General features: G+C 45.2%; 1 protein-coding gene across 5 annotated transcripts in view; it reads right to left on the bottom strand.

The window, feature by feature from the left end:
- The window catches only part of Gramd1b (GRAM domain containing 1B), a 167,488-nt gene that overhangs the window by 9,568 nt on the left and 143,268 nt on the right, over positions 1-14,652 (bottom strand). For all 5 annotated transcript variants that reach the window (XM_076846241.2, XM_076846242.2, XM_076846239.2 and 2 more), the window contains 8 exons: positions 13,993-14,088; positions 12,260-12,340; positions 8,534-8,649; positions 6,618-6,774; positions 5,316-5,505; positions 2,717-2,860; positions 1,568-1,686; positions 1,155-1,297 (listed from right to left, as the gene is read on the bottom strand). In XM_076846241.2, coding sequence (XP_076702356.1) covers positions 1,155-1,297; positions 1,568-1,686; positions 2,717-2,860; positions 5,316-5,505; positions 6,618-6,774; positions 8,534-8,649; positions 12,260-12,340; positions 13,993-14,088 — 1,046 coding nt within the window. The remainder of the gene's footprint in view (positions 1-1,154; positions 1,298-1,567; positions 1,687-2,716; positions 2,861-5,315; positions 5,506-6,617; positions 6,775-8,533; positions 8,650-12,259; positions 12,341-13,992; positions 14,089-14,652) is intronic.

Consider the following 14,652-nt stretch of genomic DNA (forward strand, 5'->3'; position numbering starts at 1 on the left):
AAGACTACCTGCTCTGCTTATCCCCTCAGGGATGCTGCCTCCATCACGGCCCGATGCTCAAGACCTAGTCACTAGATGAAGGATGAGCACTTTCCTACAAAGGTCAACCAGCTAGCTCTCTGTGGAGTGCATAGATGGGACATGCATTTGAAAGATCTGAGGAAAGGAGAACTAAGAAACCTAGACTCTTGGTGGGGGTGGGTGGACAAAGGACAGGAGAAACAGGAGAGAGGTGAGAGAAAAGGAAAAGAGAAGAAAGGCTTAGGTTAGGCAAGCATCACAAACGCTCCTCTCCATGCCACTCCAAAATAAAAGCTACACCTAAGAGGATAAGAAAGATGCAGGGTGTTCCTGAGGTTCAGATGTTGAGCTTTTTCTAACTCCCAAGAGATCTTTGCAGAACCTGTCACTTAACTCCTATTTTATTTGAACTTCATCAATGAGTTTCTTGCTCCTTAAAAAATCAAAAGAATTTGGTCTATGATACAGGTGACTTTTCAATTAGACAACACACTTCTTATGATTTCAGGATCTAAATTTCTTTCTCTAAGTGCCCAGAACTCATTCAAACAACACTTCCTGGACTCTCATGAGCATGCCCAGTGCTACAAGCTGAGAACCAGGTTGGGGGTGTGGGGGGGGGGTGGTGGGAGGTGCTGGAACTCCTGTTCTTGTGAAGCTAAAAGTCCAGCAGTGGAGGCAAACAGGAAATTGTGACATGGGAAAGAACCCAGGTTTTTTTTTTTTTCTAAGAGCTGAGTTTCAGTGTTAACTGGGAACATGATTCTTGGCAAAGTTATATATCTGAATGTGAGAATAAATCTGCCTCCTTGGGCCACTCTAACGATTCTAATGAATGTAGTTAAGGTACTTAAATAGTAACATGTAAACCACAGACAATCAATAAACAGTGGTGGTGATAAAGGTCTCATTACAGAGATATACTGAGTGATGAAGGGGTACATGGTGGAGAGAATAAGGAACTGTCAGGACGGGGAGATGGGGAGTCACAGAAGGTTTCAGAGAGAAGGTAGAATCAAGAGCCAGCAGGTAGAATCAAGAGCCAGAAGGATCCTCCTTCTCCCTAGGGAGCTAATGTGAACGTTGTGTGACATAAAGAACCCATCCGAACCCTCTGGGCCCCACACACACACCTGAGTCGACTCTTGTTCCGGGCCACGCGAGTGAGTGTGTAGCGATTAATGGTGTAGAAGTAATCGTGGTAGGGCACGTCGTGGGTGAGGACCTCCGCGTCTACCACATAACATTCACTCTCCTGGCTTGCCTTGTACATGGTCTGTGGGGAGAAAAAGTTCACTGGCCAACACTGGAAAGAAGCAAGGGGAGGAGTGATTTCTCCCACCTCCCCACCCCACCCACCACCCTGCAAAAGAAGATGCAGAACCGTGGGAAATGGTGGCCTCGGAGCTGGCAAGGTGCTGCCATCCAGATGGGTGTCAAAACACACCTGCACCCAGAGCTGTCCCCCGTACACCAGCCCTCACCCTTCACACCAGAGCAGGACTCCCAGCCCATTCTCCTTTGCCTCTGCCTTCTTCCTGCTCACCTGTGTCTCCCTGACAGTGGCAGTTTTGGGAGCTAGGGGATTGGTAAGGGTGATGGTATAAAGAATCACTCGGCTCTGGTTTCCATTCTCTTCCTTTTTCCATGGATGGAAGATGATATCTGAGGGTGGAGAAGGGCCCTGAAGTGAGGGAGGGAAAGTAGCACTGCTCCCCACACCCAAATCTCCCCATTGAACTCCTCCTTCTGTGCTGACTAGACAGGCCCCCCAAAGGAAGCCAATGGGAGCCTGAGAGCCTGGAGGGAGGGCAGGAGGAGGGGGAGTCAGAGCAAAAAGAGGCTCATTGTAGCATTGCCGAAATTCTACACAGGGCTCCAGAATGCTGATTGTTCCCTAGGCTGGGGCAGGAGGTCTTGGGGCCACCTGCGGGGGTGCCAGCAACACTGGAGTTACTGTGGCAAGGGCCTGGGATCCCTTGGGAACAAGTCCTTGCCTCTAGGGTTTGACCTCCCGTGTTCTCAGCATGTTCCCTCCTGGCAGAGGGGCTCACAGTTACCCCCAATGCTTTTTCTCAGAGCAAGAGGCTTAGCAGTCCTGCTAGGTCGGTGCTATGTGTCTGATGTGGGAAGAAAGGTGGGGAGAGAATGAGAGAGGAACAGGGAGGGTCAAAGCATGAACCCCAGAGTCCTAGATATGAATCCTGGCTCTGCCCCTTGTAATTACATTAGGTAGGAGAATAATAACAGCATGGGTTTTAGTGTCCTGAAAGGTCATCATGTGGGGGGAACCTAATACCTTGTACACAAGGCAGGTATGAGGGCTGAATGAGATAATGCAAGGTGCCTGGCAAAGAGTGGGTGGCTTCTGGTGAAGCTGCCCTTGACTAGACAGCGAGCCCCATGAGAGCAGAGAGCAGAGACCAAGATGTGTAGTAAGTCTTGACCACTGGAAAGTTCTTGATACTTGAAGGACAAGGGCATATATAAAAACACAGCACTGAGGGAACAGAGGAAAACAGGGCCCTGAGGGAGCTCCAGCAACATGTAAGGCCAGAAAGAGGGGGTCTGGGCCAGAAGGTACCCTGGAGAGGTGGGTTGCATAGGAAGAGAGGGAAAAGAGGAAGGAGAAGCGAGAGAATGCAGAGGGAGGGAGGGTGAATAGTCAGGGAGGGGCCAGCCCTGCAAATCAGACCAGAGAATCTCCGCTGCTCCATAAAATCCCTCAGGAAGGGCGAGTTGGTGAAGAGAAGGTCATACAGCTTGTCCACACTGAAGTTGAAAACCTCATTCACGTACTGCCGGCCACTCAGGTCTTCATAGAAGGCCTGGACCTCCCCTGCACATAAAAGATTACCAGGGATTAGAGGGGGATGAGAGAAGGGAGGGGGCCTGAGGAACATTCCCAGAGCACTAATGTCTCTGTGGCTAATGCACACACTGCCACCAAGGGTCAGGTAGGCTGAGTCCATGACCTCTGTTTATGACTTTGCTTCTGTCAAGCTGAGATGCACACTCTTTACTTTAATTGACACATTTTCCATTCATCCTTTGCAAAGAATTTGGGAATGTACTATAGTCACAGGTCACTTGACTATAGGAAATGGTCTGAGAAATGAGCCATTCGATGATTTGGTCTTTGTACAAACTAGGACGCTCCAACACCTCTGTGCACTTTACTCTGAGAAGGCCTTTGTATATGTAGCCAGTGTTACTATGGGGCACCGTGGCTGTATGTGGTTCTACGTTTTCAAATCTCCCTAAGCAAGTGGATCTTAGACTAAAATTCAAACAATTGACTACTTCCTGAGGGTGTCTGAATTCTAAAGGATGGGTTACTCAGAGTCTACTAAGTTAGGCACAATTGACAACAAATGACAGAGTGACCACTAGCACGGGTAGTTACTAAAAATATCTGTTTATAGAAAAGCATCCAAGGCCTGGGTTGGCCTGGTGGGCTACGACTTCTAAATACATAGGCAGCTTATGTCCCCCATGATGTCAATATCTCCTCTTTTAAAAAAAATCATCATAGATTTATTATAACAACAACAACAACTATACACACACACACACACACACATATATGATATATAGATCAGAATGAGTCAAAGGGACAGACACATGGAGCAAAGTAAAGAAGGGTTCCCAAAGTGATGCTTCCTCAGTTCTCAGGTATGCTGTACCTACCTGGAACATAATCCATGACAGACAACCTGCAGAGCATACTCCTCTGCTACCCAGAGAATCTCACCTGTAATGTTCTGAATTTTTATTGTTACAGAAGAAGGTGCCTGAGGGTCCAGGTGAGCCACTAAGTCTACATGCTCCTCCCAAGTTTCCAGCACCCCACAGTCCCTAATGTCTGCACCTGCATGGGCTGACAGGTAATGTCAAGTAGGAAGCTGACATTTTGGGCAGCTCTGAGATCCAGAGAAGGACAGTGTTATGGTTTGGATGTGAGGTGTCCCCCAAAATCTCATGTGTGAGACAATGAAAGAAGGTTCAGATGAGGAATGATTGGATTATGAGTCTTAACATATTCAGTGAATTAATCCCTGAAGGGGTTAACTGGGTGGTAGCTAGAGGCAGGTGGGGGTACAACTTGAGGAACTGGTTAATTGGGAGCGTGGCTATGGGGTATGTATTTTTTATATGGAGAGTGGAGTCTCTCTCTGCTTCTTGTTCACCGTGATGTGACCTGCTTCCCTCTGCCACCCTCTCCTATCATGATGTTCAGCCTCACCTCAAACCCCAAGGAATGAAGCCACCCTTCTATGGACTAAGACCTCTGAAACTGTGAGCCCTCAAATAAACTTTATTTATTTTACTTTAAACAACTCTATACTTGTTCTGGTCAATTTAGTCATAGCAGCAAAATCATATAGAGATAGTGCCTAGGAATATACAGATCAGGGATTATATTGGCACGGGGGGGAATGTTGTGAATGGCACCTCTGGTATTAGGTGGTACCCAACCTGTGCAGGCATCTGTCCTAGCCCTGGATCCTATGCCTGGGTAGGTAAACCAGCCAAAGGTTAGAAAGCCATTGCAGGGGCCCTCTAGGAGAGACTGTCCACAGATGAACAAGGGTACTCTTGTCTACTCAGTAGAAATATACTACTACCAATTCAGTGGAAGAGAACCCTCAACTAACTTAATGACTACTGGAATACTACTATTCTCTCCATGGAATATAAGAAGGAGCATGTTCCCATGTTAGGTCCTGGGAGCTAAGTCTATGTGGGAGCAAAGAAAGAAGCATTTACTTAGAGCAATTAGAGACTATCTTGCTAAGTGCAATAAGCCAATCCCCAAATACCAAAGGCCGAATGTTCTCTTTGATATGCGGATGCAAACACCCAATGAGGGGTGTGGAGGGAAGAATAGAAGTTCACTGGATTAGATAGAGGGGGATAAGGAAAAGGGAGAGGGGAAGGGAATAGGAAAGGCAGTAGAATGAATATAGTATAACTTTCCTAAGTTCATATATGAATACACAACCAGTGTAACTCCATATCACGTACAATCACAAGAATGGGAAGTCATGTGTGATATGTCAAAATGCACTTCTGTCATGTGTATCAAAAAGAACAGATTGAAAAATTTAAAAAAATATATATCTGTAAACAAACAAACAAAAAATAGAGTCATCAGAGAGAAGGGGAGTCTCCAAAGTCCACTGACTCAGCAATGCCTTTCCCTCTTGTCCAGAAGGGTAACTCTAGTCCCCACATAGAGACATCCTTCAAGCCTTCAAAGGTCCACTCTGAACCTATGTTCAAATGCCCACCTTCATCATGAGTGTCTGAAGAGTCACTAAGCTCGGTGGGGATGTCCTCATTGTCATTAAAGTCCAATGAAGGGGAGTTCACCGGCGCGATGATCTCAATCTTTTCCCCGATGATGTTGTCAATAGCAAGCTCCTTCTCCAAAGTCCCATCGCCCTCCAACACCTCCTCCTCCAGGGGCAGGCCATCAAACTGCAGTGAAGACACACACCAGGGACAACCTACTTGGATCTATTCTCCCAAGGGAGACTGGAGACAGGGCTTTGGAAGCCCTTGCACTCCCAACACAGCTGCTCAGAAGCTAGGTTGGAGTCATATTCTGGGCCTTTGCTCAGCTCTGCGGCAGGAGATGAGTGAACCCAGCACATGGAGCTGCCTTTCTCAGGCCCGCTATTCACACAGCACACTGACCAACAGGTCAGCAGAGGTGGCGCCTGCAGTTCCAGGTCCTTCCTGAAGCCACCCCTCCACCATGCTATGACAATGTCAGCCTGCCTCTAGGGAGTACGCTTTCAGTTTCTAACCTCAGAAGTTTCCACAGCCCTTTTTTAAAAGTCATTCTCTCATTAGCTCTGGAAGGGAATCAATAAAAATTTTCACATTTTAAAGACAAGCTGAGAGGCAGAAAATGCAGAGTAGGCATCAAACGAAGGATGTTTTCCTTCTAAGACCAGCTGGCCTGATTCCCAACCCACTGGACTATATCAGCCCCACTTCTCCAGGAGTGCTTTCCTGAGGAACTCCACCCCTTCTCCCACCTGCTAGCACATGCCCCAACCTTCTTCCTTCATTAGCATTCTATTTTCTGACTATCAATGCCCCAAGGGGAGAGATCTTCTTGAACATCTTTATAGCCTCAATAAAAATCTAGCACAATGGGGAAATAAACCATAGAAGAACTCAATAAATATTAATCTAATGGCTAAATAAGCAATCAACTGTTCTCCAGCTCTATATTCATGAACAACTTTGATTTCAGATCAAGACACATAACACATGAAAGACCCAGAATAATTCTCCACCAGAGGGGAAGACTTGGAGCAGCCCACCAAGAGCCAAGCTCACACAGGGGAGACTTTCAATCAAATTGTGTAAACCAGGCACCTTGAACCCAGTTGTGGACTCTGAGACCATACTAATAGAGCATAGAGAACCCATGTACTCCAGCACATCTCCTCGACTAACTGCAACGTACCATACCTCCCTCCACCCACTCCCCAGGTTGGGCTCTGATGGAGATAACTCAGCTAGGAGACACTGGCCACAGGATCAGGTAGGGGGGTGTCAGTGTTCACCATCCGTACCGATACGGGGGCTTCGCTGCTTCCAGTGGATGTCAGGGTGCTGTTGGTGATGGATTTCTTGGGCAGCTGTGGGCTGGCGTCTGGCTTGGTCTCGATGCTGCTTTTGGAAGAGCTGTCATTCACTTCATTCTCTTCTACGGGGATCTCCTCACAGTAGCTGAAGGAGGCAACAGCAAGATGGTGTCAGTTTCAGTGTCAAGGGTGACAACCACTCTACGATCCTCAGACCTGCCTATTTATCTAAAACATGGGTCTTCCTGAGTCTTTGATTAGTATATGATCTTTCTTTAACCAAAAATCTGCCCCCTTCATTGCTCTCCTGAGACCTTCTTCCCATCTTACTCCTTCTCTCCCTATATCCTATGCAAAATTTCTGACTCCAAGCTCAACTTTCCTAGGCATCTTCTTTATATTATCCCTACCCAACAATCACCATTATTCACCTTACCCTATGTTTTGCTCATCAGATTCCATCCCATCCGGATCATTTGAACTTAATATCTGGGTTCTGAGCAGATTTTATTTCCCAAATGTTGCCTAAGAGAGGACTCTGGATTCAAGTATTCCTTTAGGGTGCTGCACAAATTCTGAATCATAACTAATAAACTCTGCCTTGTACACCTAAGAGGAAAATCTCCTTAAGATGAAGTGGGTGCCCTTCTACAGACATTTTAGGAGTACCACAGCAAACTTCCTCCAAAGAATCAATCCTCATTGGCATTAACATCTGACTCTTTACTATCATTTGGTTGCATAACAACTGAGTAAATAACCCTGTGCATTTTAGAGATAATCAAATAGGCATCCCCTGAGTTTATGTGATACCTCTATAAAATGCCAGCATTTGTAACCAAGCCCATGTCTAAGTACCACACACTCAATACTCTTTCCATTCTTCCAGCCGCTCACACAACCACCCAGCCTCCACCTACCTTTCCAACTTCAAGCATACTTTGTCTCAGTCAACTTGCAGGCCCCACCTTTCTTAATCTACCAATAGCATGTGATACTGCGATACCCTTCTTAACACCCTTCCCTCAGCTTCCATGATTCGAAACTCTTGTAGCATCACTCTTACCTCACTGGAATTTCTTTTAAGATCTCTTGTTCTGCTTCTTCTCACTGAGTGTTCCCAAGCCCAGCCCTTGAACTTCCACTTTTTGGTTTACTTGATTACATGAAGGTTTCACCCAACTTCATGTTTAAAAACTAGTAACTCCTGAGTTTATGTCTGTAGCCCAGACTTTCCAGTGAATTCCACACTCATTCCAAATGACTACTTGACATCTACACCTGGCTAATAGGCATCTCAGTCTCAACTTGCCTAAAACCAACCTTTAGTCTTCCCTCCAAAATTGTTCTGGCTACAGTATTGTTCATCTCAGTTTGGGAACAACTCCATCCTCCCAAATGATAAAACCAAAACACTCTAAAGCCATCTTTGGTTCCTTTCTGATCCATCAACAAATCCTTCAAAATATATTCAGGAACTATTTGCCACTGTTTCTACTGCTACCTTCCTGGTCTCAACCACCATCTCTCATCCAAATTATCTAAATTACTCAACAGCCTCTCCACAGGTTTTTCCACTTCAGTTTGTTTCCCTTCAGTGTATTTAACACAGAGGCCAGAGTGATCCTCTTAGAATGGTAAGTCAGACCTTACCGATTATCTATTCCCAACCTTCCCATCCCACTGAACAAAAGCCAATCATCACAATGGCCCGAAGTCCATCAGTTTCTGCCTCTTCAACCTTCCTGACTTCGTCGCCAACTTACTGGTTCTGCAGCAACAGGCCTGCTTGCTGTTCCCGCCCCCACTGCCTTAAGGGCCTGACTCAGATGTGCATGTGCTGAGGCCTTCTCTGCTTTTGTATCCCCAGGTTCCCTGGGCAGCCGACCCTGGGCTTCACTCACCCCATCGTGTTGAAGTCATCGTCAGGGGGCACGTAGTCTTCGTCATCACTGGTCAGGCCCAGCTCGTTCCCATAGCACTGGTGTACAAAGTGCCAGAGCTCTTTGGGGCACAAGGGCTGCAGGGGAGAAGAGCCACGACTCAGGTCCTTTCTGTGCAAATTCACCTGTTCTGCAGAGGCACTGAGCCAGACTAGCACCCCTAGAGGTAGGATGTCGAACTACTTGCTGAACTAGAGGACAGCGGGCACCTCCATGACAACCCCATCTGCTTAGGATCTCAGCCTAAGAATGTGGAGTTCAGCAAAGCCAGAAACATGGCCTTCCTTGTCTGTTACTTCAACAGAAGTTTGCAGAATGGGATCAGCTGGCCCCTGGAAGACTACCACACTATCTTGTGCTTATATTGATAAGTTCCAGGACTGGATGGAATAAATCCATGTTACTTTAAGGCCAGAGTAATTCCAGAGCTTCTGACTTGGACTCAGAGTACACAGAGAACCCCTGACCCAGCCTCCCACCCAGTGTAGCCACCTCCATCTATATTAACTGTGGCCATGCAGGCCCTACTAGGTCGCTTCCAAAAATGAGGTCCAACCTCAGAGGTGTTCTGTTCCATAGGTAAACAGTTCCTGTGGTTAGAATGAGTCCTGCACTCTCACAGTTTAAGGGGCCTGGAAGGTCATCTTATCCAATCCTGTCTTGATTACCAGAATATTTCTTTTTTCTAAAAAGCACTCAGTTTGCCTATAGTTCTACGCATTAGTTACCATGTTTTCTTATTCACTGGGTATTTTTGTGTCCTCCTTAAAAGCACTAGCCTAAGAAAAGCTGTTTTTCCTGGGGTTCAGAGTTTCCACCCAGAAGCAAAGGAACGTCATAGAACTAAGATCAGAGGTCAAGATTGTGAATGAGTCTCACTCAGGTTGGAATAAAGGGAAGAAGAATATGTGAAAAAGAGGGCAAGAGTGCTAAGAAAAACAGAAGTAATCAAAAACTCCTAAAGACTATTTCTAGTCAGGTATGGTGGAGCTCACCTGTAATCCCAGTGGCTTGGGAGGCTGAGACAGGAGGATCACGAGTTCAAAGCCAGCCTCAGCAAAATCGAGGCGCTAAGCAACTCAATGAGACTCTGTCTCTAAATAAAATACAAAATAGGGCTGGGGATGTGGTACAGTGTTTGAGTGTCCCTGAGTTCAATCCCCGATACCAAAAAAAAAAATGTTTTTACCAATAGACTCCATCAGGAATGTGAGAGCTGGTGCTGGGGTTGTGACTCAGGCTCAACAGTGGAGTGCTCGCCTAGCACGTGCAAGGTGCTGGGTTCAATCCTCAGCACCACATAAAAATAAATAAATAATATAAAGGTATTGTGTCAAACAACTAAAATAAACATTAATTATATATATACAATTAAAAAAGAATCTGAGAGCTGCCCCTCAATTCACAATAAGTTATGGAACCCACTTAGGTCCCCTTCAACAGATGAATGGATTCAGAAAATGTGGTCCATACACACAATGGAACATTACTCAGTTATAAAGAGAAATGAAATGATGGTATTTGCTAGAAAATGGATGGAACTGGAGACTATCATGATAAGTGAAATAAGCCAGTCCCAAAAAACAAAAGGCCAAATATTCTCTCTGATATGCAGATGCTAACACACAATAAGGGGCGGGGAAGGTAAGAATAGAAGTTCAGTGGATTACACAAAGGGGAATGAAGGAAAGGAGGAGAGATGGGAACAGGAGAGACAGTAGAATGAGTCAAACATCACTTTCCTATGTTCATATAGGAACACGTGACCAGTGTAACTCCACATCATGTACAGCAAGAATGGGAAGTCACACTCCATGTATACATAATATGTCAAAATACACTCTATTGTCATGTGTATATACAGAGAACAAATTAAAAAATGTTACAAAAAGAATCTGAGAGCTCCTCAAGTCCATCCTTTCACGGTATGGTTTCAAAAACAGGCACTTGGCAGGACACTGTGTGTCAGCATTCTGGTTTTATGGCTTGGGAAAACCACTTGGAATGGCTGTCAGAAGCCCATCTGTGGACCAGAAGGGAGACATCCCCTTCTCTGTCAGGACCTCTTCCCTCCTATCTTTGACTTTCATGGACACCCTAGGATACATCTGCTGTCTGCCAAACCAAGTCCTAGCCTGCTTTTCCATTCAACTTCTCCGTGCTGCCTTCCCTCACCAGTTCTACCTGGCTCAGCTGGTCTGACCATTGTCAGAACAAGCACAATCTTCATCATCAGACAGAATTCTGTCAGGGGGCTGAGATAAGTATAGGGGACTGAACCCAGGAATGCCCCACCAATGAACTATATCCCCACACTACATTGTTTTTCAAGACAGGGACTCCCTAAGTTTCTGAAACTAGCCTCAAACTTGTGATCCTCCTGCCTATGTCACCTAAGTAACTGGGATTATAGGTGTGGGACACTGTGCCCAGCTTAGAATTCTTAATAATTATTTTATGAGACATTTAGAAGCTGTAGGGATGTCTTATTTAGAAATGACAGTGGTTGTGATGTGAAAATTCATACCTGCTGTAGGAAACACATTATCATCTTAGCATTTTCGATTATTAATAAAGGCAGAAGAACTCACTCAAAAAAGCCATAAAAACTTAACCAGTCTCTCAGATGAGAGGAAACTAAATAAATTTGCTCAATTTCTTCAGCTAGTAACTGATTAGAATAAAGGCAGATACATGCACATATTCAAATACATACATGGCAATCGTATTTGTACACTAATCCCTGAGGGAAATCATATACATAGCTTTTTTTCCTGTCTTTGTTCCAGCTTGGAGAGTTTGTCAATACCCAACTGCATTTGAGGGCAATTTCTAAGGCCAGGGACCATGATAATCCATCTGTTTTCTCCCAGGTAATTCAAACATTTCAAAAGTCAATTGGTAGATATCTTAACTAAATGTTCTTCTTTCCTGTTTCGATTCTCTGGTTTCTGCAGCCTTATTGAAAAGTCTGGAACCTCCCACGGTTTGCAAATTCCAGAGACAGAAAATAAGTCACTCAAAAGCAATCAATTAATCCAAAGTTCATATCCACACTTCTCTATTCAGCCTGACCTGGTACCCTCAGGGCCAGGTACCAGACAATGAAAGACAGTCCCCCATACCTTAAAGCCTGATAAGATTATTCAAACTAGCCAACCCTAAACCTGTGTGGGTCCGATTCTCAGTATCACATATTAATTAGTTAATTTATAAGTCCATTGACAAAAGGCTCCTGCCCAGGCTTTCCCCTCATCCCTCCACCTCCTGATAGACCCTGATGCTTCCCTGGTGGCCCGGTGAGGCAGGCTGTCCCCTTGTTTCTAGGGATCTGTGAATCTAAAAGCTTCTTCCTTCATGACAGTCATTCTGTAACTACAAGTTTTACTAAATATGGTTTTTAAAATCCCATTTCATTTTAAAACAGTGGAACCAACGTGCCTTAATTCACAAGTGTCTTCCTCCAAGTGGTGCTGAGGACATTCTCTGGTAATGTGGAACTTTCAGGACTTAGAATCAATACTACCATGGAAGAATGTGCCCTTCACCGTCTGGGGGATTTCCAGACCATGAGGCGACACAGACTCCCTTGAAGCAATCTTCCCATGAGGTCAGTACCCAAGTGTGAACAACATCCTGGGTGGATGTACATCCTAAGGCTGAAGGAAACAGCTGGGCAGTACTTACCTTCTCAAGGAGAGCATTCTGCCAGAGCCGGAACATCATCATATAGGTTCTATCCCGGGCCCCAAAAGAAGTGAAAAAGTGCTAGATTGGAAGACAAAACGGCAAGAAATACCAGTTAAGAATTACAATATAATGAATGGAGACATGGTCTTCCTTTTAAACTAAAGATACTGACTTCATCCTCAAACACTAATGACTTTCAGTTATCCATAATCAGTACACAGGTACGCTAATGACAGGTCAACATATCGGGGACCTGTGTACCCGGGACCTCTAAGTCCTCACTATTACCAAATCCTTCGGAATTTTTACTACATCCTTTTCAGTATTTTCCTCCCTGGTTTGAAACTTTTATCTCCGTAACAAGAGGAGGCATCAAAGAGTTAGGCAAAGAGAGATCAGGCAGCAGCAATGCAGACAGAGGCAATAAGATCATGGCTCACAAATTTTTAAGCCTGGAAGGGACCACCTTGGAGATCATCTGGTTTACCCCCACTGTGTCCTGCCTGGCACAGTGGCACATGCATGTTATTCCAATGACTAGGGAGGCTGAGGCAGAAGGATCACAAGTTCAAAGCCAGTCTCAGCAACTTAACAAGACCCTCAACAACAAAGCAAGACCCTGTCTCAAAATAAATAAAAATGGCTGGGGATGTAGCTCATTGGTAAGACACCTCTGGGTTCAATCCTCATTACCCAAAAGTCCTTTACCCACCTACTGGAATTGGGTTAAGAACTGAGCTGGCAACTAACCTAAATGGAAGGATTACACACAGCCACGGACTCACTAACACTTCTAATTCGTTCAACTACTATTTGATTATTTGTGGAGCTAGGCACTATTCTATGTTTAAGGTACAGCAGATACAGAACAGAAACAGATCCTGCTCCCAGAGAGCTAACCCATTAATGAAGATCTTTTACAATAAGCAGGAAGCAAGCAGTGGAAAACTAAATTTTACTGTGCACCTACCTACTCAGTGCTTGACAAATGCTATTTTGTACAAGCCACACAAAAAACCTTGGAAAATGAATAAAAGTGCTAACAATTAATGCCAGGCTGATGAGGTTAGCAGCCTCCATGATCACAAAGATGGTTAGTGCCAGAAAGAGAATTTGAACCAAAGGCCAGCTGATTCCACACATTCATGGCTCTTGCCACTGAACTGTTTGAGTCATGGGAATTGCAGACTGTCTTCCACAGAAACCTAGCCTACCCCTAGGTTTGGATCTCTTTGCCTTCAAGTTCTGCTTAAAGGTCAAAGTTCGCTGATTTTCCTATCCTAAATTTTATCTACCACATTCTCCCCATACTGATAAGGACAACCCATTTCCTATCAGACCTACTTCCAGTTTGTGTAGTGCTTTACAACTTAATGTTTTCAAATATGTGATGTTATTTCAATGCTCGGTTTGGATACTGGGTCAATTTCACACATGAGGAAACAGGCTCAGAGAGGTTACCTAACGCCTACAGTCATGGGGCCCACATTCAGGTCCTCTGGCTCCACATTCAGTGGTGCACCAGGCCCCTCTCCCGCTACTCAGCCTCTAGCCACCCTGTCCATGTCATGCAGGAGTCGCTCTGGGAGTTTGCTTCTCCCTCATGGCCTTTTGCCACCCCTAGCCTCCAGATTAATGCAATTTAAGGGCAGAAATACAGGAGGAGGGAAAGCAGGGTGTGGAGGGTGCAGGGTGGGCAGGGAGAAAGGCCAGAATTTGGCTGCACTTACCTTTTCTGAATCAGTGCAAACTTGGATAGCATTGGGGATGAGGCGAGCTGTTTTTTCTTTTGTCATGGAGCAGATATCTTTCAAACGGACTGTCAGCTGGCACCCCCGCAGGGACAGAGAATGGACAACAAGAGGAGGCAACAAAGAATTAGGTAGAGTGATCGGGCAGCAACAATGCAGACAGAGGAAATCAGATCATGGCTCACATATTTCTAATCCTGGAAGGGACCACCTTTGAGATCATCTGGTTTACCCCCTTCTGTCACAGTGGCCACATAGCGAGGTAAAGACTAAACCTTGTCTACAGTCACAGATATCTTGATTCTTGGTCTAGGAAGATTTTTTTTCTTTCTTTCTCATTTCTAGTCTGCTAAATATGCGGTGATACTGCAAAGGTTTTTCCACTTAAAGAAACACTGAACATAGATGCTGGATAGAACAATAAAAATCATCCACTTAATCTTTCTCTACTTTATAAGAATGAGGGAAGGGAAAGGACTGGCCCATCATCCTACAGCTAATTAACTGCAGAATCCAGAAAACATGCAGGCCAAGTCTTTTGAGCCCCAAGGTCAATGCCCTGTCTACTATGCCTCCCTCTGCAGTTAACTTGCACTAAATAACTGCATTCGCCGAAAGCAAATGCTCTTTGTGCCCTCT

The sequence above is a fragment of the Callospermophilus lateralis genome, chromosome 2, assembly GCF_048772815.1.
Source record: "Callospermophilus lateralis isolate mCalLat2 chromosome 2, mCalLat2.hap1, whole genome shotgun sequence".
In the NCBI taxonomy this organism is placed as follows: Eukaryota; Metazoa; Chordata; class Mammalia; order Rodentia; family Sciuridae; genus Callospermophilus; species Callospermophilus lateralis.